This window comes from Phyllobates terribilis, unplaced genomic scaffold (assembly GCF_046119375.1).
Source record: "Phyllobates terribilis strain yellow unplaced genomic scaffold, ASM4611937v1 Scaffold_4__5_contigs__length_816908805, whole genome shotgun sequence".
NCBI lineage: Eukaryota > Metazoa > Chordata > Amphibia > Anura > Dendrobatidae > Phyllobates > Phyllobates terribilis.
The window spans coordinates 403,696,366-403,722,262 of NW_027362764.1; the positions used below are offsets into that span (position 1 = coordinate 403,696,366).

Genomic DNA, 25,897 nt, shown 5'->3' on the forward strand with positions numbered 1-25,897 from the left:
CCGGCTTCTCTCTCCTCACAGCGCGGCGGCCATTACTGAACGGCTTCCATCGGGCTCCTCACTCTCCTCTCCTCCCGACAGACCGAAGGAACACTGCACCGCGGCCAGCTGGGTGAGTCGCTTCTGCCTGTTAGGGCAGAAGCTTAACCCCTCACCCCCTCAGCGCAGGGCACCTTTCTGAGGCACAATAAGGTGGCAGACTGTGCTGTCCTGCAGCTATTACCTCATAGAGGTTCCTTTTTTTTGTCTGGGGCTCGCACATCCTTTTCATTTACAGAGGTTGTGGGGAGTCTGCGACATTAACCCCTTATTAGGCGGTTATCCCTTAATTGGGGGTCAGCTGGGGTAGCTCTCTCTTTAAGAGCTTTAACCCTTCAGCTTTCTTTTAAGAAACCACACTGTCCTACTTACTGACAGGTTTAACCTGCCATATACTGTGTGAGGGCATGTCAGATCAGGGTCCAGGAGGTGCGGACCGTCTCCCAGGTCCGCTACAGGATCAGTCTCGCGTGTCTGACACGCAGGAGTCCTCGACGGCGTCAAGCGCAGCGGTCGGGGGTTTCGGTGATGGGGCAGTGGTCAAAATGGAGGCCCTCACTCGTTCTATTGATGGCCTGTCTGACCTTCTAGGTTATTGGGTGTCAGCTAGATCCTCTCATGGCATGAAGCGCCACAGGCCGGTACTGCCCTCCCCGCGCAGCGACTCGGAGATCTCTGTTATGGAGGGTTCCCCTTCAAGCTCAGATGGGGAGATGTCCGATTCGGATAAGGAGGATCGGCAGGGGCACTCTGCCTCTTTTTTGGGCCGTGCAGAGGCTTTTATTGGAGCCATGAGGGAGGCGTTACAGTTTCCGGAGGAGGTAACTAGACGTCCTGGTAAGTCGGCCCGGATGTTTCAGGAGTCGCATAGGTCGCGCTTGGCATTACCATCTCTGGATGAGCTTAATGGGGCAGTGGAGAAGGAACGCCTGTGTCCAGATAAACGTTTTCAGGGGACACGGTTTTTTGAGGCACTGTATCCGTGTTCCACGGAGTTGATTGATAATTGGATTCCTTCTCCTGAAGTGGATGTCCCTTTATCCCAGCTTAGCAAATCCTCATTACTGCCTGTTAAAGGGAAGGCGAGTCTGCAGGATCCGCTGGACAGAAAAACGGAGATGGCGGCGAAATCCATCTACGAGGCCGCGGGTCATGGATTCAGAGCGGTGCTAGGATCCATGTGTGCTTGTAAAGCTTCCCTAAGCTGGTTGGACCGTCTACGGACGGCGTGGCAGGATGGATCCCCGCTATCCGAGGTAGATGGGCTTTTCAAGTTGTTGGAGGATGTGGCCCGATATGGCAGTGATGCAGGTTTGGATACCGCGTCACTGCTGTCCAGGGCGCAATCCTTGGCGGTCACAGTCAGAAGAGCACTGTGGCTCAGACAGTGGACCGGGGACGCGGTTTCCAAGCAAGGTTTGCTATCTTTAGCTTACAAGGGTGGTCCGTTATTTGGATCTGACCTCACGGAGCTGATTGTCAAGGCAAAGGCAAAAGAAGCGGCCTTACCACAGCGAAGAACTGTGGCTTCTGCGTCGGGCAGGCCTAGTGCCGGTAGTAGTCGGCGGCCCTTTCGGTCCAGGGGACGGTCCGGTCAGCCCTCTTGGGGATCGGGTTGTCCCTCTTTTTCAGGAAAAAAGGCTTCTCAGAAATCCCGCACTCCCTGGAAACAGAGCTTCCGTCAAGACAAGCGGGAAGCTGACAAAAAGCCCGCTAAGGCGGACTGACGCCAGGTTTTCACTCGAGGGCTCTCGAGTGGGGGGTCGCCTGCTCCAATTCGAATCGACTTGGGCGTCCCGCGTTTCGGACGCCTGGGTGACGCGGGTTGTGTCAGCAGGCTACTTCATAGAGTTTCTTTCTCGACCCCCGGACAGGTTTTGCCGATCTCGCATTCCGTCAGAGCCCGAGCTAGTTGCCGCTCTACGGCAGGAGGTCGATTCCCTTCTGCAGAATGGTGTGGTGGTACCGGTTCCGCCAGGGAAGAGGGTTTTATTCAAACCTCTTTGTGGTCCCCAAAAAGGAGGACAAATTTCGCCCCATTCTGGATCTCAAAAGATTGAATCGGCATGTCCGCACCCGGAAATTCCGCATGGAGTCGCTTCGCTCGGTTGTGGCGGCCCTGTCGCAGAACGACTTTTTGGTGTCAATCGACATTCGCGACGCTTATTTGCATGTTCCCGTCGGAAGGGCCCACCAACGCTTCCTTCGTTTTGCCATAGGTCAGGACCATTTCCAGTTTGTGGCCCTACCATTCGGGTTGGCCTCGGCGCCCAGAGTTTTTACAAAAATTCTGGCACCTCTCATGGCGATCCTTCGAAGACAGGGGGTTACGGTTCTTCCCTACCTGGACGACCTTTTGATTGTGGCGTCCTCAAAGGAGGAGGCGGTGACGGCTCGCAATCTATCCCTTCAGCTCCTGGAGGACTTCGGGTGGCTGGTCAATTGGAAGAAGTCGTCTCTGGAACCGTCGCAGTCAATCCTGTTTTTGGGGATGCATTTCGACACTGTACGAGCAGTGGTGTCCCTGCCTCCAGACAAGCAAGCAAGTCTTCTTCGACATGTACAGGTTATGAAGTCTTCGACAGCAATGTCCCTTCGAAGGTGTATGCGCCTTTTGGGTTTGATGGTGGCGTCAATGGAGGCACTTCCGTTTGCCCAATTTCATTCCAGGACTCTCCAAATGCTCATTCTGAACCGTTGGGATCGATCACAGGCTTCGCTGGATCGCAGTGTCATCATCTCCCACAGGGTGCGAGAGTCTCTAGAATGGTGGTTACGTCCGGAAGCGTTATCCCTGGGGAAGTCCTTCCTCCTTCCGAGGTGGTCGGTCATAACCACCGATGCCAGCCTGTCAGGCTGGGGGGGGTGTCTGGAACGATCTCTGGATTCAGGGAGTATGGTCGTCGGAAGAGTCTGTCCTGCCGATCAACATCCTGGAATTGAGGGCGATTTTCCTTTGCCTCCAACACTGGACGTCCCTTTAAACGGTCTGCCAGTCCGAGTGCAGATAGACAACGCGACGGCGGTCGCGTATATCAACCATCAAGGTGGAACGAGGAGCTCCAGGCTCATGATGGAAGTGTCTCGGATCCTGGTATGGGCCGAGGCCAAGGTGCCAGCCATCTCTGCGATTCACATTCCGGGAGTTCAGAATATCACGGCGGACTTCCTCAGTCGCGAGAAGGTGGATCCCGGAGAATGGAGTCTTCACCCAGAAATTTTTGCACAGCTGTGCTCCCGTTGGGGAACTCCTCAAGTGGATTTGATGGCATCAAGGTTCAACACCAAGTTACCGACGTTCATGTCCAGGTACAAGGACCCGAAGGCTGTGGCGGTGGATGCTCTGGTGGCTCCGTGGGACCAATTCGAGCTAATCTATGTGTTCCCGCCGATATCCTTACTTCCTCTGGTGTTGCGTCGGATCAGACTGGAAAGAGTTCCGGCTATGTTAGTAGCCCCAGACTGGCCAAGGAGGACGTGGTTCTCGATGCTGGTGTCGCTTCTGGCTGCGCCTCCACTTCCTCTCCCTCTTCGCCCGGACCTGTTAACCCAAGGGCCCGTTCGTCATCCGGACCTGAAGTCTCTGCGTTTGACGGCGTGGCTCTTGAGACCGAAATCTTGACTCGTCAAGGTTTTTCAGCTGAAGTCATTGCCACTCTGCGAGCTGCCAGGGGTCCTGCCACTACTAGGATCTATCACAAGACTTGGGAGGCCTTCTTTTCATGGTGTTCGGGTTCTTCAAGGAACCCGAGGATTTTTTCCATTCCCAATTTGTTGGCCTTTTTGCAGTATGGCCTGGACAAGGGTTTGGCAGTTAGCACTCTGAGGGGTCAGGTTTCTGCTTTGTCCTTGCTGTTTCGGAAGGCTATCGCCTCGCGTAGGGACGTTCGTTCATTTTTTCGCGGGGTAACCCGTCAGTTTCCGCCGCGGAAGGCGCTTGTGTCCCCTTGGCGGCTCAATCTGGTCTTGGAGGCTCTTCAACATGGGCCTTTTGAGCCTATGGACTCCGTTAGCCTTTCTTTGCTTTCTTGGAAGGTTGCCTTTTTAGTGGCAGTCACCTCTTTGAGAAGGGTTTCTGAACTGGCGGCTCTTTCTTGCTCGCCTCCTTTTCTGGAGTTTCTCCCGGATCGCGTGGTGCTTCGCACACGGGGCGACTTTCTACCTAAGGTGGTGTCACAATTTCATGTTAACCAGGATATTGTGTTGCCCTCGCTCTGTCCGGAACCGAGGAATGCGAAGGAACGGGCCTTGCACTCATTGGATTTAGTGCGGGCTTTGAAGTTCTATTTGTCTATTACTCAAGGTTTTCGGAAATCGGACTCTCTGTTTGTGATTCCAGCAGGTCGTCGGCGTGGTCAACGAGCTTCCAAGGACACTATAGCTCGATGGATTCGGTTGGCCATTTTAGAGGCTTACCGACTCAAGGGCGAATCTTGTCCAATTAAGATTCGAGCTCACTCCACGAGAGCTGTGGGTTCATCGTGGGCTTTTCATCAAGGGGCCTCGGCAGCTCAACTCTGCCGGGCGGCTACCTGGCGCTCCGTCCACACTTTTACAAAGTTTTATAAGGTGGACGTCAGTGCTTCCGCTGATGCAGCCTTAGGACGTAGGGTCCTGCAGGCGGCTGTAGTTTAAGTTATCGTTGACTTGTATTTAGCGCTAGTTGCGCATTTTTCTAGGTTGTTGGGATTCTGCCTCTGTTGGTTTTTTCCCACCCTTAATTTTTGGACTGCTTTGGGACGTCCCACTAGTAATGACTGTGTCTCCCTTCCTTCCATCTGCTGCTGAAAGACGGATTTTGGTAAGACCTTACCTGTAAAATCCTTTTCAGCGAAGGAAGGAAGGGAGACACAGCTCCCTCCCATGGCAGAAGTGTGTTGTTGTGTTTTCAGATGCAGCGTGACCCTTCTCTGATAAGCGATTATCTGGGCTGAGGTCGGCGCGCTAAGGCTCTGTTCCAGCATTGCCAGCTCATCGCAGTGGTCAGGTCCAGTGAGTAGTACCTGGGACTGTGTGGTTTTTCTGTTATATGCATAACCTGTCTCTTGTTTTTTCTCTGAAGTTCTTCAGAAGGGGTTATGTTGCTCCGCTGGTGATATTTGCTCATCCTTAGCTTGTGTACGGACTGGAGAGCTGGAGTAGGAGGAGCCCAAGCTGGAGGGGCCGGACAACACTTTTTTAATCTGAGGTGTTCTATCCTATGTGGGCTCCGCCTACCCACTAGTAATGACTGTGTCTCCCTTCCTTCCTTCGCTGAAAAGGATTTTACAGGTAAGATCTTACCAAAATCCGTCTTTTTTGTGTGTTGAGCTGACATTTCTATTTATACTATTCGGGGGTTAAGACCGTAACCGAAAGTTACGGTCATGCATAGTTAATCTCTCTCTGAAGCCAGGGCGCGTACACTCGGCATCAGAGGATCAATGACGAGCGGGAAAGAAGCCGCGCGCATGCGCGAGCTAAATGCAGTGCTTACCATGACGCTGCACTTGCAAGTTATCACGTCCACAGGGGCGTGATAACATGCAAAGTGGGCCGACTAGTTTGGGGACACTAACGTCCCCACGACTAGTCAAAGCCTTCATTTACATATCATAAACGGACTTTAGAATTACTTTTTTCGAAAGATCGGTTTATATATGTAATGTAACACAGGTACTGTTAGGCAGGTAATTTAAATTTGCACATGCAACTGCTGCTTATTCCCGGGACACGGGGGACCTGACAGGTTCCCTTTAAGATGGCATCCATGGGGACCTTCAGCAACTTCCCGGCTGCCTTGTCAATCCATTGACACTTTGTGGTGGAAGGGCAGTCAAGCCATTTAAATTCTGCTGTCAGAGAGCAACAGCAGCCTTTAAATGGTTAAACAGCGCTATCATAGCTAGCTGCATTTAAAGGCATCTGCGGGTTATGGTGCGGGTTTAACCCCTTACATCCTATGTTTGGAAGGCTTTAAGTAAAGTTCTCCTGTCTCGTTTAAATAAGGAGCTTTTTTATTCTTTGTACACAGAGGGAGAGAGTTACTAAACAAAAGGTGTCGGAATTCTGGCTTAATGTGTACCAAAAAATTTGCGTATATACATTAGGGTGACAGTCAAAAAAAAATTTGTGCAATTTTTTAGGTCTCACCCCTGGGAATCACATCCCTTTGGTGTGATTGTAACATAACAAAATTTCTTAACATTGCAACATTGTTTACTGGTGGCTCAATCATTACAAAACTAACATTTATTTGTAATAAATGTCTTGCAGCAAAGTAATCATCTCTTGGATTGCATTGTGCAAGCTGGTTGGTGCAAAATTCAACTAGACACTCCGTAAGTGGACCTAGCTCAGTTGAAACGGTCATCTTCCATTCCAGCCGAAAAGTGGGTTTTATCCAGTTGATTTCAGGCAGCCCAAAATCTCTCGAACAACTTTATATTTGGACCTGTTGATGCCAGCCATAATTTATCAAACATGCTTGCAATAATTATCTTATGAATGTGGTGCCCACATTGCAAACTCTGTAGTTCCTTCTGCGGTTTCTGTTGCAAGAGGATGCACATACCAGCCTTTGTACCAGTGCTACTACTGACATAAACTTCACTTTGTCCAAGAGCTGCCAATCCTGCAGAACCTCGAATACTGCCTTAGCTTGTGCTGCTCCTGTGCTGTTGGATATCTCTGGGACCGACGACCACTTCAGTTCCTCCTCCTGACACTAGTATTGCCAGTCTATCAGCAGTTCCATTGGGGTTCTGGCTTCTAATCCTTTTCCCGTCCCAGTGTAGAGTCAGTGGACCACTGCTATCTTAGAAAGCTTTGATAGCATTTTCTGCAATCTCTTGATGCCAGCGACGAGCTTGTCTAATAGATTCCCTATTCAATGTGAGACTATCTGGATCATGGCAAAAAGACTGCAAAGCAGCAGCGACCAGGTTTGTCGCTTTTTTTTTTTTTTTTTTTTTATCACCGGTATTAGTTCTGTCTAGTGCTGCAGCAACTTCCGGAGTCACAATGTTGATAGGTCTTACCGACTTAGTTTATTGGGACTAAAATGCCCATTGCCCTCTTCACTATTGTCACTGCAACTGCTTCTACTACTGCAAAGTTCTACTGATTCTGTCGACTGCTGAACTTGGTTTCCTTTTCTTTTTTTTTCTTTTTTTTTTTTTTTTTGTTTCTCTGCCTGTAAATTTCTCAAATCTTTCCTTGACCTTGGCCAGCTTTCTGGTTAATGGTCCCATGCTTCCATTATGACCTTTTTCTCTTTGAGCAAGCATGAAGTCACGGTCTTCCTGACGTTTTAGAAGTTTCATAGCATCAACATGAGCGACATCAAACAAATCACGTTCATTAACAAGTTCTTTCTCCTTGGATTCTAGTGTTTTGGTTTGCAGTTTGGTCAATGGAAGAGTCTCAAGAAGAATGCTAAACAGACTCTCCACCTTACTGATCTCGTGATATTGTTGCCTTGTCGGGATTCTCGCTTTTTCCCAGAACCGAAGTACTTCATTGGCTGCGACAGTAGCACTAATACATGTTGGTTGCGATTCTGTACAGTGCAGGAAATAAAACCTTGCCAACACCTGCCGATTCAGCGGCAGCTTAGAACCAGTAATACTGCCTGCTGTCCCTTCAATTTACCACATTCCTCTAACACTGCAATTTGAAGATGCCATTTTTTCTGACAATAGTGACTAAACCTGTGGGAGACCCAAATAGCAAACAAAAAACCACATTTCATTAAAGTTTGATACATTACTGCTAAGGATGAGCGAATGCCTGTGTATTCGGCTGTGCACCTTCGCCATTAGCCATCTATGCTAAAGCCTGAGGGAGGGGCTACAGCCGCAGAGTTTGTTGATTGGCTGCCCTGCACTCAACCTTTCAACAAGCTTTATTGTCTGGGACAGTGAATGGAACACGAGTGTGCACTACTGCGCATGCTTTCCCTCCGCTCCATACACTTCCAGTGTGAGCTGGACAGCGGCCAAAGCTGAATACACAGGGATTCCCTCATCCCTAGTTGCTGCAAATTACCCTAATATCGCTCATCAACACTTGAAAATTACTATTATAAATTACAGTAAGTAAATTTCAGGCAAAAATTTAATTAGACAGTAAAAGCCACCAGGGCTGTGGAGTCGGTAAGCCAAAACATCTGACTCCTCAATTACCATGACATAGATTCCGACTCCCTCATACATGGCTCATGTTTAAGTGATAAATTTACTGTAGCACCGATTCATCTCAGCTAAAAGTCTAGACCCTTAGATCAGGAATAGGACAGACATTTATAGGATATTTCATAACTTTCTCAAATTCTTATGAAAAAATATTCCCCACAAACTGCATTGAGCTACTGTACCCAATTTATTATATATTTTAGGAGTTGGAGTCGGTCCATTTTATACCGACTCCACCAAAATGGACTTAAGGCCCCGTCACACTTAGCGACGCTGCAACGATCCCGACAACGATACGACCTGTCAGGGATCGTTGCTGCGTCGCTATGTGGTCGCTGGTGAGCTGTCAAACAGGCAGGCTCACCAACGATCAGGGGAGCAGCGACATCGTGGAAAGAATCTTGCCACGATGTCCTGCTCCTGGTTACCAGCCTGCTGCTGAAGCAGGAGCAGGCTGGTAACCATGGTAAACATCGGGTTACTAGGGGCACACGCGCACCTAGTAACCCATTGTTTATCATGGTTACAAGCCTGCTAAAGTGAGCTCTAACCTCCCGCTCACTGTAGCAGAGTGGTAACCATGATAAACAACGGGTTACTAGATGCGCGTGTGCCCCTAGTAACCCGATGTTTACCATGGTTACCAGCCTGATAGCTGCTCCCGCTGGTCACACACAGCGATGTGTGCTGACCAGCGGGAGGGCAACGACCAAAAAATGGTCCAGGACATTTCGCAGCGATCAGCGACCTCACAGCAGGGGCCTGATCGCTGCAAAGTGTCACATATAGCGACATCGCTGGTGAGGTCGCTGTTGTGTCACCAAAACCGTGACACAGCAGCGATCTCGCTAGCGATCTCGCTATGTGAGACTGGGGCTTTAGACTCAGACTCCACAGCCCTGAAAGACGCAATGGGAGTGGTGTAGGCTGCTGGGTATGATTTAGAGATTAGACTTGACTAAAACAGTGAATAATGCTGAATGTTGTCTGTAATCTGGCAAGTTTACTCTGAAACAGGAAATATAAACTAATATTAATAAGAATAAATATTTTTTACAAATAAGTAAATAGGAAAGAATTTCAAGGAGCGGTGGGGCACTTTTTGCTGCTCTATATTAAAATTCCTCAAATCCTATTTTAACGGCTGTTGAGTGTTGAAGGGCTGACATTCAGCCACCTTTTAAACACGACCAAAAGAAACAATTTTTTAAAGGACATTACAGATCATTATGTGTAACAGTTATAAGGGGTGAAACTTTGAATAAAACTTAACTTTTATTTTTTTTATATAGAACACATTGTCACCCAAATATACTGAGTGATTATAAAAGATTCATTGGGTTTCAAAGAGGTATATATCAAATCGATCACATGCACAATAGTGACTGGCACATGATAACAAGCACAAACTTTCCAAGTTTAGCACATATTTGCAAATTTCCTGTGTGTCCTACTTTAGTCACATGACACACCTTTATGCGGTAATTCAGTTTGACCCAAACACTCTACAGCATGCCCCGTTCCCTCGAACCCTTTCCACGGCTTCGCCTGTAACACTCTGGCGTCTGGGGCTTTTATGTTTACACAGGCATTCGATGTCCTTAAATTGTCAATGCCACCACAGCATGCTCCCCAGGTGGGTCATTTTCAGACTTTCGTCTGAACACTCGTTGCACGATAACAATCAATTTACACTTCACTAAAACTCAAAATGGTTTCTCTTGCATAGTCGCCATTTTGGGATTTGATGTGGCCCTGCCATCTGGTGAGTCACAAGCGATTATGCATGCGCACGTTACAAACTGAGATGTGACCTTTCAATGCGTTTTTACAAACGGGTGAAATTTATATCTTTGCAGTAATGTGAATGCAAAACCCGATTAATCTTTTATACTCACTCTGTCCATTGCACCACATTTATGTACTTTAGGTGCGTTTTGCACCTCACTCAACAAGGGGTGTGCATAGAGGAAATAATGTGACTTAAGCTGAAAGAGGTAGGACTTAAAATGTGAAAATATGTGCCAAAACTTTGGCACAAAACATTGTCATAATGTAAGCCAACCTTCTCAGAAAGTAGATAAGTGTCTAAAGATGTTCCAGATTTATCATCCAGCATGAGCCACTGTGATAAACTTGGCACATCTACAGACTGTCTGGTCTTATGTTTCCAGAAGTTTTGGGGAAGTCACAATTCCTCTTGCAAGTATGAGGACATGACTCATGGCTTCCCGGAAACATTGCATAGTTGGTTGCTGTTTATAAATGTAGCGGTATTTAAAGGGATTGACCACTATGAGCATGTTGATAACCTATAATTGGACAGGTCATCACTATCAAATTGGTGTTGGGCTGACATCCACACCCCCCTCCCCCATTCTCCCACACACAATCAGCTGTTACCAGCTTTGACTACAGTTGGATATAAACTGTGTATATATAGAAACACCAGCACAATGTAGCATTGTTTAGTGGCTGCTCTCAGATACTGCAGATCACTTCTTAATCAAATGAATAGGATTGGTGCCGGATGTTGGACCCTGAGGAAAGGTCGTCAATATAATTTAATGATCTGAATGCCTAATGGATCTTCAAATGATTTACAGGAGAGAAATGAAAAAATAAAACTGCTGTAAGAAAGCTAAAGTTTCAGATTTTACCATGCTTCTGAACAACACAAGTGATTAATAATTTGCATCTGGAAACATAATTTTTGTTAAAGTAGCTTAACAAGTTCCATCTGATAACTTTTGATTTTATATTTACAGGTCTTGAAGGAAATTCCAATTTGGAAAAAGTTGGTATACGGAGTGGTTTTCCTGGGAACAATTTTCAAAACAGTGGTGCAGTCCAAAATATGCAACAACCTCCTCCGTATCAACAACAAGGGCAGCAAAATGCATTTAATCCACCCATGGATGCAAAACAGAACTTACTAGGGGCACCCTTGTATCAACAAGCACCGCAAAATACATTTGTTCCACCCATGAATGCAAATCAAAACGTGCCAAGGGCACCCCTGTATCACCAAGCACAGCAAAATGCATTTGTTTCACCCATGAATGCAAAACAAAATATGCCAAGTGCACAACCTTATCAACTAGCATGGAAAAAAACATTTGTTCCTTTAAATGCAAATCAATCAGTTCCAGAAGCCTTCACATCCAAAGAAAATGAAACCTCCCAGAAGGCTGATGATTCCATTCTAAAAAACATAAGCCAAGATGATACTCAGTTTTTTAAGAAATTAGTGTCATTGCTTGAAGCTCTTCCACAAAATGCCCCCCTTTCTGAAGGTACACAACCAAATTCAAAGTTGCAGATGTTAAAATCATTGTTACTATCCCAAAAGAATGCAGAGCAAGAACAAGCAAACCTGAAACTGATGACGCAGATTGCCTCCATGGTAAAGGACACTATAACTGCACAGAATGCTAATCTAAATCAACACCTCATGATGTTAATGACCTCTCAGAATAGCACACCAATGGTCATGCCAACAGCCCCCCTCAACAATAGTCTAATGGCCCCAATGCAGATAAATAACAATTCAGCAATGAATACAGCTGGCTTAGCTTCAGGTATTCAGGGTGTGGGAAATATGCCGATGAATATGAATTCAATGATGCCGTATCAGAATTTTGGCACCCAAGTGTATGGGCAGATGGGAGAAATTGAAACAAAATCAATGAATCCAAATGCTTATCAGGTCCCACCTGCTCAAATGCAAAACTATCCCAGCACATCACAAACTATCAACCCTCAACCCACATCACAATCCCTCAATTATAATTCTTATGGCAACTCATCACAGGTAGTAAACCCTAAATATGATGACCTCAAGGAAACACCATATAGTAGAGTTGGTCTTCCTGCAGGTTCTTCACAAACTCCGCGCAATGATTATTATGATAATACAAGAGGAGAATTGGGGATGCAGGAGCCAAGACCCCAAAATAGCTTAAGGTCTTATAATTCATCTGATTGGGATGATCAGGGAGGTGATATGCCCTATATTAAGCGTGCCAGGCTAGAAGAACATACCAAGGATGAGTCACTTGAGTCTCTTGGCATAAACACAGCTGGCATGCCTGAAGAGCTTCTAAAGAGGCTTCGAGGGAAGGATTTATTCACTGCGTCTGCAATTTTAAGCGAGTATTCAGAAAGGCGTTCTGGAAAATAAGGTAAGACTAATGCGTTTTCGAACCATATGAACTTGTTTTTGCCAAAATACACTTATGTTGAAGGTCACAACACTGCTCTATGATACTCATTTAAAGGAGATCTAGAAGCACTTACAATCAAAATTATTCAACCCCCTTTTAATGACTACTGCAGCCTCAGAATTATTCATCCCCTTCATGACAAGCGTCTAGTATGTAGTATAGCACATTTGGCTGTTTTGATCAGATGCATAGCCAGGCACCAGGTTCTGGCAGCAATCTAGAAATATCTAAGCCCAGATAACGATTGCAAAAATCCATCAACCAGGGCACTGAACATCTCATTTAGATATCCAATGCCAGAGATGTTGGATTTTAATGGAGGTGGAAACTTATGCATTTTAGGTAAGCCATAATAAATTGCCGTTACAGTGAAATCAGTCAAGAGATGTTTGGCATCTTCTTTACTCAAAAACACTAGCTGTAAACCTCATTGCTCTACTTATTTTCACCGTTACCTTGGAGCAGTCACCTTTTAGGTGACCATGCAGCAGAATATTGCCTCCATTTCTTCCATTCTACTCCACTTTCCTCTCCATTGGCTTATATAAAGCGCAACTGTATTGTGGAAATCTGTTGAGAATGAACAGTTCTGGACAGGAAAGAAGAACATTTCTATGATATGTTATATTACAAAGTGTCCTTTCTTTATTTGTACCATTTGTTTTATGGAAAAAAAATGAGATCACAATTGCTCTTTAAAATGTGCACTGCAAGTCCGTTTCCTATACTGATTCCTTTCTGCAGCGTAAAAAAAAATCTCATCCACTTTGCTGATACTGTTATTCTGGATTTGCAGGTGGAAAATTAGTTTTTTGCATTTATTGCTGTTAGCCAAGTTACGAATATAACAAACTATCACAATGAATGATAATGAATAAAGGTTTAGCTAAATAGTATGTATTTTTTTTCACAGCTATTACAAATTGTCATGGACGACCACAGGACCATAAGCTGACGTCCATTATCTTCATGAAGAGTCCTTACTATTGTCTATCCACAAACAAGGAGAATTATTTCTTAAGAAAATAATTTTTGTATAGTTTTACGTAAAAATTACTTAAACTGTTTAAAATAGCTCACATTTTCCTGCAGTTTGAACTTCTGTAGAGTGGATGAAACTCTTGTCAGCTGCATAGGAGTATGTAGTATTTGTGAGTAGATAACACAGCATGTTTTTGCTGTGCACAAAAAAAATATGTACAGTCAATGTGTAGTTTGATTTTAGGAACATCCTATAGTGGTTCTTGTGACTTATGTAAGGTATTTTGTTAAGGCTTTTTGTTTTGCCATTCACTTTTATGAAGTAGATGGTGATGGTGTATATTCAGTAAATTGTTTGAGTTGCCTATGTTCTTTTTGTTTCCTTTTGACTTTGATAAACATCATTAAAATAAAAGTTGACGTGGAGAGAAACATTTACTTTAAAATTGTTTTTTTAGATTTTCAATAACTAAGAAACATGGAATATAATAATGAGAATCTTTTGGAATTTGTAATAAACAGTTTAACAGTTTCTGCACAATGAATTTTCCACTTATGTCATATTGGTATTTGTTTGGATTCTAGAGATTGTAAACATTAAAAAAAGGAAAAATCTTCACTTTTACATTCACTCTTTACGCAGCCAATCGCAGTTGATTTACGGTTGAAATACCGTATTTTTCGGACAATAAGACTCACTTTTTTTCCACCAAAACTTTGGAGGAAAGTGGGTGGTGCGTCTTATAATCCGAACTAAACACGTCTGTACTATATACTGTGGATGGTGGGGGGGGAGCGGCAGCGGTGGATGAGTGGGCACAGGAGGCAGCAGCCACCTGCTGCAGCCTATGTTGTGCCCGCTGCTAAAGAAAATGAATATTCACTGCTCCCCACGCCCATGGGCGTGGAGAGCAATGAATTTTCGTTTTCCTTAATAGCTCACACACTGTAGCCGCAGCGTGTCTCCTGCTGCGGCCGGCGGTCTGTGTGCCCGCTATTAAAGACCATGAATATTCACTACAATCCACTCCCTTGGGTTGTAGTGAGTATTCATGGTCTTTAATAGCGGGCACACAGACCGCCGGCCACAGCAGGAGCCGTGCTGCGGCTACAGTGCGCACGCTATTGAACAGAGTGAATGGTCACTGCTCCCCACGCACACAATCCCGGCGTGGGGATCAGTGACTATTCCGGCACAACATATCACTGTGTGAGGGTGCATGGCAGGGACGCCATGCGCAGCTCACACAGAGAGAGACTGTCTGCAGCAGAGCGGGACGCAGCGCTGGAGGAAAGAGAATGTGAGTATAATTGTTTTTTTTGTGGGCAGCATGATGGGGATCAGAGGGTGCCAAGCATACCAGGATTAAGGGATCAGAGGGTGCCAAGCATACCAGGATTAAGGGATCAGAGGGTGCCAAGCATACCAGGCTCAAGGGATCAGAGGGTGCCAAGCATACCAGGCTCAAGGGATCAGAGGGTGCCAAGCATACCAGGCTCAAGGGATCAGAGGGTGCCATGCATACCAGGATGGGGGATATTAACAGAATTGGGGGACATTACCCCAATACCAGTGTCAGCAGCACACCCTTCCCCCCCATAACGGTGCATCATGACCACATTTTTTGCTTAAATTTTTTTTCTATTTTCCTCCTCTAAAACCTAAGTGCGTCTTATGGTCCAGTGCATCTTATAGTCCAAGAAATACGGGAATATTGTCTAGGAGCTTTAAAGTCTGTTAGAAATTATTCTGAGATTTTTTTTCTGGACACGCTGCACTTAACAGAGGACATTTCGCCTGATAAGCATTTTAAACTGGCCACATCATGGAATAGTATCTGTAGAACTGAGTAAATGAGTTTTTATTTTTTAATTTCTCCTCTCTGTTGTGGAGATATTAGCTTGTAAAATGTAGTGTTGCCAAATATTTGTCTATGGGGGGTGTATACTTCTTCCCTTGCATGCGTTTGACCAGTGATAAGCAGGCAGGAACACACTGGCAAAAAAAAGAACATGCCCTCCTCTTCTCACTGATCTCTACAGCTACTGTGTAGACCAGGGTGATGAACTTTTTTTTGCCAAATGTTATTTGGATATTTATACCATCATTCATACTTAAAAATTAGCCTTGTATATTTGGACAAATATTTCACTAACTGACCCCTAAATGTGATGGCTAGAACTGCTTCTCTTTGGTGAGCTATGGGATGCTAGGTGGTATTGATGATGCTACTCGCAACTGCTTTCCTAGGTTTGCGATGGTCACTTTGGAGCGCAGTTGACTTTTTGCATTGGTAAGTTTTGAAAAGAGAAGTTCAGCAATAGCCCATATGTGTGGTCAGAAACTATTGTTTGGGCACATGGCAAGTCTCAGAAGGATGTGCCATTTAGGTTATGGAGCACAGATTTTGCTGTAACAGTTATGTGGCGACGACACACCCATTAATGTGGGATGTTCTGAGATGTGTCTTCCAAATTAAAATGTAAAATCCAAATATGTGCATGCAAGATCCACGCTGATACATTGAGCATCAGGGCGGGTCACTTTATTAGTTCATGTGGGCAAGGGTTTACAGGTTAATATTCATACATGGCAACAATATAATTGGCTCAGCTTATCTCTAAATATGTGCTGGCATTAGCATATATACATCTCATTGGCTGAATGTAATTCTGTCTTAACCCACCCAGCTGAAGTCTAGGTGTAACTGTACTCCTTAGGTTTCGGTTCTTCCTCATCTCTAAAGGCCCCGTCACACTAAGCGACGCTACAGCGATCCCGACAATTATACGACCTGTCAGGGATCGTTGCTGCGTCGCTATGTGGTCGCTGGTGAGATGTCAAACAGTCAGATCTTCCCAACGACGCAGCAACCTGTACCGATCTGTATAACGATGCACGCCTATGTGTTTCTGTGTCTGAGTCGTCAACAAGGTCGTTGGTAAGGTGTCAAACACAGCGATGCATGCTACCCAGCGGGACCTTAACAATCAAAGAGATGTCCAGACCATTCCGACATGACTAGCGATCTCACAGCAGGGGCCTGGTCGCTGCTAAGAGTCAAACGTAGCGAGATCGCTACTGAGGTCGCTGTTGCTTCACAAAACTTGTGACTCAGCAGCGATCTCGCTAGCGCTCTCGCTTAGTGTGACGGGGCCTTAAGTCTCTAGACTAAAACATTCTTAAAATCCTCTTATCTGAAAACACACATACTGGCTCAAACTCCATTTCAGAAAGCAAGGAGTTACATGTACTACAAAAATCAATAGAGTCAGGATCGATAAACTCCTGCTCTCACAATTCCCTTCTATTGTGGCATTGGGTGGCTGTTCCAGCTGAAGTGACCATCTACAGACTCCCCCAGATACGTTCTCCTCCCCTAATAGAAGAAGCCGGCCTTCCTACACCGATGCTCCGGATCGGTCTGTCATACCATCGGATGGACACACACGCAAGCCACAACAAGCAAGGACACTATACGGGTGCTACATTCATGTGCTGGTCAAAGTTGGCATCCAGCAGTTTGTCATTGTATATATCATCCAGTCCACATTATTATTTGCTGTAAAGATGGGGAATAGCGATTCAAGTTCCGCTGCTATTTGATCTCTGGTTTGAACTCGTCTGGTACTCCTCTTGGGACTTCACTAGCGTCGATGCACACCTGAGGGTTGTAAGAAGTAGGAATGCTGGTGTTATGCTTGTCTATATTTGGAGTCACAATCTGGAGCATTATTAGAGTAACAGTAAAAAAGTAAAAATTTAACAATAGCACACGTACCCTCCCATCCCACTGGCAGTATTGGATAAAAGTCACCATTTCCACACACCTACTACAAGTCAGCCCTGGCTACTGTCTGATTCAGGAGGACATGGCATTGTGCCAAGTTAGTGGTGGTGTTGAGACTGCAGTAGGAGGAACCTAAATGCTTTAGGTCAATGGTACATGTTAAACTCTGGACATAAGTGTAATTCCCTGGCCCATTGGCCTTTAGGTGTTAAGGGTTTATTGGAGGAGGGGGAATACATCTGGAGCAGATTACACTCTGAAGTATTTTCTCCTTTTTTTGCAGAAAGTAGCTAAATTAAGCTGGAGAAAGAAATTGAGTTTGTCTAGTCGCTTATAGGGCAGGGCACAAGGAATAAGTCTTTGGAAGTATTAGGTTGCAGTGTCTTAGTCTTATTTAGAGTAGGTCGGTCCCTGATATCCTTGAGATAAGTGTCCTAATCTGTCAGTGTCCCCCGGGATATTTATGACCATCACACATATATAGTCCTGCATCAGTAACAGAGGGGCTCTCTATCGTCAAGTACAAGGGAAGACAGTTTTCAGACTTACAAGCAAGAAGGGACACTACTGTATAATGTCTGGACACGTATTCTGGTTGTAACAGAGTTATTATAGTAAGGAGACTTCTACTCATCTGTCTTTTCTCGGGCTACGTAAGGGTTGTAAGCCCAGTGTTCCATCCCAACATATTCCAGGACTCCCAATCAGACCCATAGCCAGTACTGGAGGTGGAGACGCATACTTTTGGGTGAGTCTATAGATGTCCCCACGCTGCCATTCCACCCTTGGGCAGGAGACCAGGTTACACAGGTCAAATGTATAACTGACTACAGGGTCTGAGATATTAAACCAGAAAGTGGTAATTCGCTCCCCATTCTTTCTTGGGACATAGTCCTCAATGAGCCCCATTTTTCAAGGTAAAAGGATAAGGCACAAGGTGTGCACCCACATCACTCTGTGGCTTTTTTGGGCTCAGCTGTCTTCCTGTGTGAGTCGTGGATCTAGTTGAGCTTTCTCTCGAACGTTACAGTCATCTCAGTTTTCAGCAGGACTTGGAAGGGCCCATCAAATCGAGGTTCAAGGGCTCTTCTGACATGTCTTTTGGCCACCACCATGTCTCCGGGCTGCAGGGGGTGGCTCCCTTCCACAGAATCTAGATCTAGAAAAGAAGAGTACACTTGAGAGTATATGTTACATCAGCGTTTTGTAAGTGCAATAAGATGACAGCCTATCATGTTGCATCTGGAGCTGATGTGGAAAATACAACCCTAGCCTAGGGGCTCACCCAAGTAACACTTGATATGGGCTGAGGACTGTCTTTTTGTTGGGAGTATACCTGATTGATAAGAGTACAAGGGGCAAGCATTCTGGCAATGGTCTGCCCGTTTCAGCCATGGCTTTCTGGATTTTCAGTTTCAGGGTCCCATTCAATCTCTCTACCTCTACTTTGTGGATGGTGCAAAGTATGAAAGGCCTTTTCCACTCCAGGGCGGACAGTTTTTCCTGCATTATTTCTCCGGTAAAGTGGGTGCCTCTGTCACTCTCTTTATGGTCTCAGGCACCCCTTATCTGCAGACTTCTGAAATTAGTTTCTTCGATGTAGCTCTAGCGGTGGCTTTACATGTGGGGTGCGGTTTTGTTTATCCCGAGAAGAGCTTGACACAAGTACATACTTGTAGGTTTGCATCTTGGGAAGTTGAATGTAGTCCTTCTGAAGACGCTGGAACAGGTACAGGGGCCTCAGTGTGTCTCATAGGCGTCTTGGTGGTGCGTCCCACGTTATTGAGCGCACTGGTCAGACAGGCTTGAATATGTTTGCAGTGACACTGAACCCAGGAGCATACCAATGACTGGACAAGGTCTGTCACAGCAGTCTTTGACTGGAGGGTATTGCTGTGGGTGGCTTGAGCCATCATGTGATACAGAGCTTGGGGAAGGCAAACTTCTGAAGATATGAAACTGAATCCAAAACTGAACTAGTTTTTCCTCCCTCTACTAACCTTCCTATACCTGACTTCAATTTCCTTGGGTGGCACCACCATAACTCCCAAGCAGCAAGCTCGCTGTCTTGGAGTCATATTTGACACAACTTTCCTTTATTCCCCATATACATACAAGAGAAGCGTGATGAGGGGGGTTATCATGAGTCTAAAAGGGAGACTGCAGTTTCTGTGGCCAGGTTTTTCACAATTATAACGTGAAATTTCTTTGTCCTTGCCTGGTCTCGTGATACATGAGGGTCTCGGAACCGGGTTTTTGCCTCGTTATTCAGGGCATTGGTTGCTTCCAGTCCCTTGGCTACTTGGAGTATAATGGCCGGGTACTCTGGATGGGACATTATTAGTGGCTCTCTAATTACGGGCTTTAAACCTTCAACAAAGTCACAGGACAGTAAACGGGTGTGGATTTCGGACATGCTCTTGTATCCTAAGTCCTGCCAATATTTTTCTATGGACTCTATCATCCTGTGAATATCATGAAGGATGGCTGACTGGGAAGCTAACCTGTCCTGACCCCACTGGGTGAGTTTTCTCACATATTGCTTTCTCATATACTCACCGAATCCAGTGAGGTATCATCTGCGGGTGGGGCTCCTATTGCCCCCACCACAAGGGGGTAGAAGATATTTCCTGGATTTGCTGACGACACCAGGTCCTTAAATCCCCCCAACCACAGGAGAAAGCCTAATTTTCTCTACCTCTCTAACAAATGGCATGGTAAACATTTAAAGGTCTGACATTCTACTCATTGCCAGCATTTCACTAAGATTCCAGGGACGCCACATACCCTCCTGGGACTCTACAGTGTCTAGTCCCCTAGACTGGGGTATGAGAGCTGGTGGTAGCAGTCTGGACGAGGGCTGTGAGCGAGCAGCAGGGAGGGTGTGAGGTGAGCTGTCCACCTTAACTGAGTAATTGTCCTAGTGAATCTTGGATGGCCGCAAAAGACTAACGTAAAACTGCTGCATCCATTTGGGTTGTCAGGGAAGTAGCTGGTGGGCAGGGCGAGTCCTGAAGTGGTGTTAGTCCCATCCAGTGCAGGCATAATATTCATTGGGGCCTGTCTAAGACTTATGGAGGTGGGGCACTGGCAAAGGGGGCTACCACACTATGCAAATGGATTGTGGGGCGATAACAAAAGGGTACAATCCTGTTTTAAGATTGAGGTTTAATGGTTTCTATATGCCAACAGGGGGCACCACATACACAACAGGTCTCCCCCCAAGCTTGGTTCTGATTCCTACATTCCCGACATGTCCATCCTTCAGGGACAATATAAGAGGGTGAAGTCAAACTGGGAGCAGCAAGTGGATCAACTCCATCTTTGTTACATATTTTAACATACAAAAACTTATCACCATGTTTTCTTTCAACTCTCCTGTACTTACAAAGGTTTTCCACCATATCTCAGCCTGGTCTAATAAGCCAGCATCATTAAAACAACCTTGCTGTTCCTTCAATACTTTCCAGAAACCTTCATCAAATCTGCCACCCGGTGGACAACCAGACACTGAACAAAACCTAGGCATTTTATGCACAAATTTCTTTTCTTTCTTTCTGTTTCTTTAAAAACAGGAATACAGGACTAGAAAGACAAACCAACAGGGACTCTTACCACGATCACTATGGGTTTTTCTACTCTGTACAGCACCTCTACCATGTTCAATCTGCCCCTTATTGAAGAGATTACCCAGCTTCTGTTTCTCGAAATACAGAACTAGGGAGGCAAACCAGCGGGCACTCATACCATGCGCACTATGGTTTCCTGCCTGTCACTCCATGCCTGACTTACAGGTGCTTCTCAAAAAATTAGAATATAACCAAAAATTAATTTATCTCAGTTCTTCAATACAAAAAGTGAAACTCCTATATTATATAGAGTCATTACAAATAGAGTGATCTATTTCAAATGTTTATTTCTGTTAATGTTGATGATTATGGTTTACAGCCAATGAAAACACAAAAGTCATTATCTCAGTAATTTAGAATAATTAACAAAAAACACCTGCAAAGGCTTCTTAAGCATTTAAAAGGGCCCTTAGTCTGTTTCAGTAGGCTCCACAATCATGGGGAAGACTGCTGATTTGACAGATGTCCAGAAGGCAGTCATTGACACACTCCACTAGGAGGGTAAGCCACAATAGGTCATTGCTAAAGAAGCTGTTTGTTCACAGAGTGCTGTATCCAAGCATATTAATGGAAAGTTGAGTGGAAGGAAAAAGTGTGGTAGAAAAAGGTGCACAAGCAACCGGAATAGCTGCAGCCTTGAAAGGATTGTTAAGTAAAGGCCATTCAAAAATTTGGGGGAGATTCACAGGAGTGGACTGCTGCTGGAGTCATTGCTTTAAGAGCCACCACACACAGACGTATCCAGGAGATGGGCTAAAATTGTCACATTCCTTGTGTCAAGCCATTCATGACCAATAGACAACGCCAGAAGCTTCTTAACTTGGCCAAGGAGAAAAAGACTTGGACTGATGTTCAGTGGTCCAAGGTGTTGTTTTCAGATGAAATTTAGCATTTCATTTGGAAATCAATGTCCCAGAGTCTTGAGGAAGAGTGGAGAGGCACAGAATCCAAGCTGCTTGAGGTCTAGTGTGAAGTTTCCACCTTCAGTGATGGTTTGGGGAGCCATGTCATCTTCTGGTGTAGGTCCACTGTGTTTTATCATGACCAAAGTCAGCACAGCCGTCTACCAGGAAATTTTAGAGCACTTCATGCTTCCCTCTGCTGACAAGCTTCTTGGAGATGGAAATTTCATTCTCCAGCAGGACTTGGCACCTGTCCACACTGCCAAAAGTACCAATACCTGGTTTAAAAACAACAGTATCGCTGTGCTTGATTGGCCAGCAAACTCGCCTGATCTTAACCCCATAGAGAATCTATGGGGTATTGTCAAGAGTAAGATGAGAGACACCAGACCCAACAATGCAGATGAGCTGAAGGCTGCTATCAAAGCAACCTGGGCTTCCATAACACCTCAGCAGTGCCACAGGCTGATTGCCTCCATGCCACGCCACATTGATGCAAAAGGAGCCCGCCAAGTATTGAGTGCGTTTACTGAGAATACATTTCAGTAGGCCAACATTTTGAATTTTAAAATCATTTTTTTCAAGCTGGTGTTATAAAGTATTCTAATTTACTGAGATAATGACTTTTGTGTTTTCATTGGCTGTAAGCCATAGTCATCAACATTAACAGAAATAAACGCTTCAAATAGATCACTCTGTCTGGGGTCTAGCAGATTGGTTGGGTCAGCAGTCTTTTGCCTTCGCGGGTCCATGTTCGGGCACCAGATTTTGTCATGTGGGACGTTCTGAGACGTTGTACCTGTTCCAAATTAAAATGTAAAATCCAAATATGTGCACACAAGAGCCACACTGATATATTGAGCATCAGGGCAGGTTTCTCTTTATTTCCTCATGTGGTCAAGGTTTTATTGGTTGTTAATATTCATACATGGTAACAATATAATTGTCTCAGCTTATCTCGAAATTTGTCCTGGCATTAGCATACATAACTCTCATTGGCTGAAGGTAATTCTGTCTTCACCCAGCTGAAGTCTAGGTGTAACTCTACTCCTTAGGTTTCGTTTCTTCCTCATCTCTAAAGCCCTCGTCTCACATAGCGAGATCGCTGCTGAGTCACTGTTTTGGTGACGCAACAGCGACCTCACCAGCGATGTCGTTATGTGTGACACTTTGCAGCGATCAGGCCCCTGCTGTGAGGTCGCTGATCGCTGCAAAGTGTCCTGGACCATTTTTTGGTCCTTGCCCTCCCGCTGGTCAGCACACATCGCTGTGTGTGACCAGCGGGACCAGCGATCAGGCTGGTAACCATCATAAACAGTGGGTTACTAGGGGCACACGCGCACTTAGTAACCCGCTGTTTATCATGGTTACCACTGTGCTACGGTGAGCGGTAACCTCCCGCTCACCGTAGCAGAGTGGTAACCATGATAAACAGCGGGTTACTAAGTGCGCATGTGCCCCTAGTAACCCGCTGTTTATCATGGTTACCAGCCTGCTCCTGCTTCAGCAGCAGGCTGGTAACCAGGAGCAGGACATCGTGGAAAGATTCTTTCCACGATGTCGCTGCTCCCCTGATCGCTGGTGAGCCTGCCTGTTTGACAGCTCACGAGCGATCACTTAGCGACGCACCAACGATATCAGCCAGGTCACATCGTTGTCGGGATCGCTGGTGCTTTGTTATGTGAGATGGTACCTTAAGTCTCTAGACAAAGACATTCCTAAAATCCTGTTATCTGAAAACACACATACTGGCTCAAACTCCATTTCAGAAAGCAAAGAGTTACACGTACAAAAATCAAAATGGAGTCAGGATAGATAAAATAACTCCTGGTCTCACAGGTGCTATCCTGCATTTGTACAGTCCCTGAGGTGCCAGAACAGGAGAAAGCCCCCTAAAGTTAACCCATTTTGGAAACTACGCTCCTTGAGGAATTATTATATATTATTATTATAGTGCCATTTATTCCATGGCACTTTACATGTGAAAAAAGGTGTATCCATACAAAAACAATTACAATGATCTTCAACAAAACATTACGGCAACTGGAACAGGAGGAGCGAGGACCCTGCCCGCAAGGGCTCACAATCTACAAGGGATGGGTGAGGATACAGTATGTGAGGATAGAGCTGGTCGTGCAGCGGTATGATGAAGCGGTGGTTACTGCAGGTTGTAGGCTTGTCGGAAGAGGTGGGTCTTCAGGTTCCTTTTGAAGGTTTCCACAGTAGGTGAGAGTCTGATATGTTGGGGTAGAGAGTTCCAGAGTAGGGGGGACGCACTGGAGAAATCTTGTATGCGATTGTGGGAAGAGGGGAGTAGAGCAGGAGATCTTGTGAGGATCGGAGGAATTCATCTAGATGTGTAATGTGCACTTTGACCTCACAGATGTTTCATATATTTTTATAGCAGTATGCTGTGAAAAAAAAAAAAAAACTATTCTTTAAAAAATTTCATATTAGTGTTTTTAATTTTCGCAAGAGCTAATAAGAGAAAAAGAACCATATAATTTATTGTGCAATTTCTCTGGAGTGTGGTAATACCCTATATACAGTATACCCTATATATGGTCATTCATTTAGGCTCCACAAGTGTTTCCTAGAAATTCGAACGCAGTGTATTTTGTGTAAATTGCATTTTTTTACGTGCATGTAATTTCAGCAACCAATAAATTGTGTTCAGTTTGCACCACATTAAAACACAGGTTATACTGGGTTCCTTGCTTTAAAATGCATTCTACATATGGCCCTAGTCTTTCATATAGACATGTGAAGAGCCTTCTTTGGTTATTTGCTGAGCAATAGGCTAAGAAATGCAGTGACATTGAGATTAAATAATAGAGACATGAGATTTGACCCCATTTTGGAAACTATACCCCTTTGGGTACTCCTATATGGGTGTGGTGTCCATTTTTACCACATAGTTGGTTTTCCACATATAGTATGGCCTGAAAGTTTGTGAAACTTTCAAAACTTCTTATATTTCTACAAAAATTTGATCTAAAACTACATCAGATTTTCATCCAATTCCTAAAAATAGATGGAAAACCAAATCAAATAAATGAGTCAAAAATTTTAGACAGTAATTTTTTTATATTATGAAAATGAGCCAACATCACGTCTGTGAGTGACAAACGTATGGGAACCTTTGCTTACAGTATCTTGCGTGACCCCCTTGTGTAGTAATTACTGTATCTAAAAATTACTGGTAATCATTAGTTAGTCTTGCATATCTGCTTGTAGGAATTTTAGCCCATTTCTTCCTTACAAGGAACTTCTGCTCCAGGTCATTCCACAACATTTCTATGGGAATATAAGGTCATTACTTTGACTTGGCCATTCCGAAACTTAACACTTCTTTAAAGGGAACCTGTCACATCCTTTATCGATATTAAACTGCCGCCAATGTCTTGCAATGTGCATCACTAACATAGTCTTCTCAAGCAAAACTTCCCACTATTTATCAAAAAAAAAAAACACTTCATCTTTAGGTGTTTGCTTCACATAACTTCTCTTTCAGTCATAGGGTTGGCTCTTTCTATCCTACCAGTCACCGTCCTCTTCAAATTATTCATGCCGATCGCAGCCTTATTGATTGCCTGGACTCCCCACGATGTCACAGCGATGTCACAATAAATCCCATGCTTGTGCACTGACTATCGGGTCCTCGTGCATGTGCACTGAATCTGGGTGTACGTCCCCAACTTCATTTCAAATCTGCCTATGCTCGCGGTGAGTCAGTTGCTAGATGACGTTTCCGTTGTGAGTGGCACTGTGTTCCTGCAGCTCCAGAGCATGCGCAGATATGAAATTAAGCTGGCGACATACACCCAGATTCAATGCACATGGACGAGGACCTGATAGTCAGTGCGCAAGCGCAAGATTTCCTGGGCGGCTGCTGTGACATCGGGGGAGTCCAGGCAATCAATCCGGCTGCAATGGGTGTGAATAATTTGAAGAGGACCATGACTGGAGTGATAGAAAGCCCCACCCCTATGACTGAAAGAGAAGATATGTGATACAATCACTTAACCCCTTACCGACATGTGCCGTACATATACAGCACATGTCGTGTCTCTCCATTTGGCGCGTACTCCGGCGATGAGCCTGTGTGGCACCCCAGGGGTCCGGTTGCCACAGTGGCATTGACTCCCTCACAGG

The 25,897-nt window shown here is 45.1% G+C and overlaps 1 protein-coding gene across 2 annotated transcripts in view; it reads left to right on the forward strand.

Moving 5' to 3' along the window:
- The window catches only part of LOC141265442 (uncharacterized), a 135,350-nt gene extending 121,411 nt beyond the window's left edge, over positions 1-13,939 (forward strand). For both annotated transcript variants that reach the window (XM_073678556.1, XM_073678554.1), the window contains exons 29-30: positions 10,982-12,397; positions 13,353-13,939. In XM_073678556.1, coding sequence (XP_073534657.1) covers positions 10,982-12,396 — 1,415 coding nt within the window. In that variant the 3' untranslated portion in view covers position 12,397; positions 13,353-13,939. The remainder of the gene's footprint in view (positions 1-10,981; positions 12,398-13,352) is intronic.
- The last annotated feature ends 11,958 nt before the right edge of the window (positions 13,940-25,897 follow it).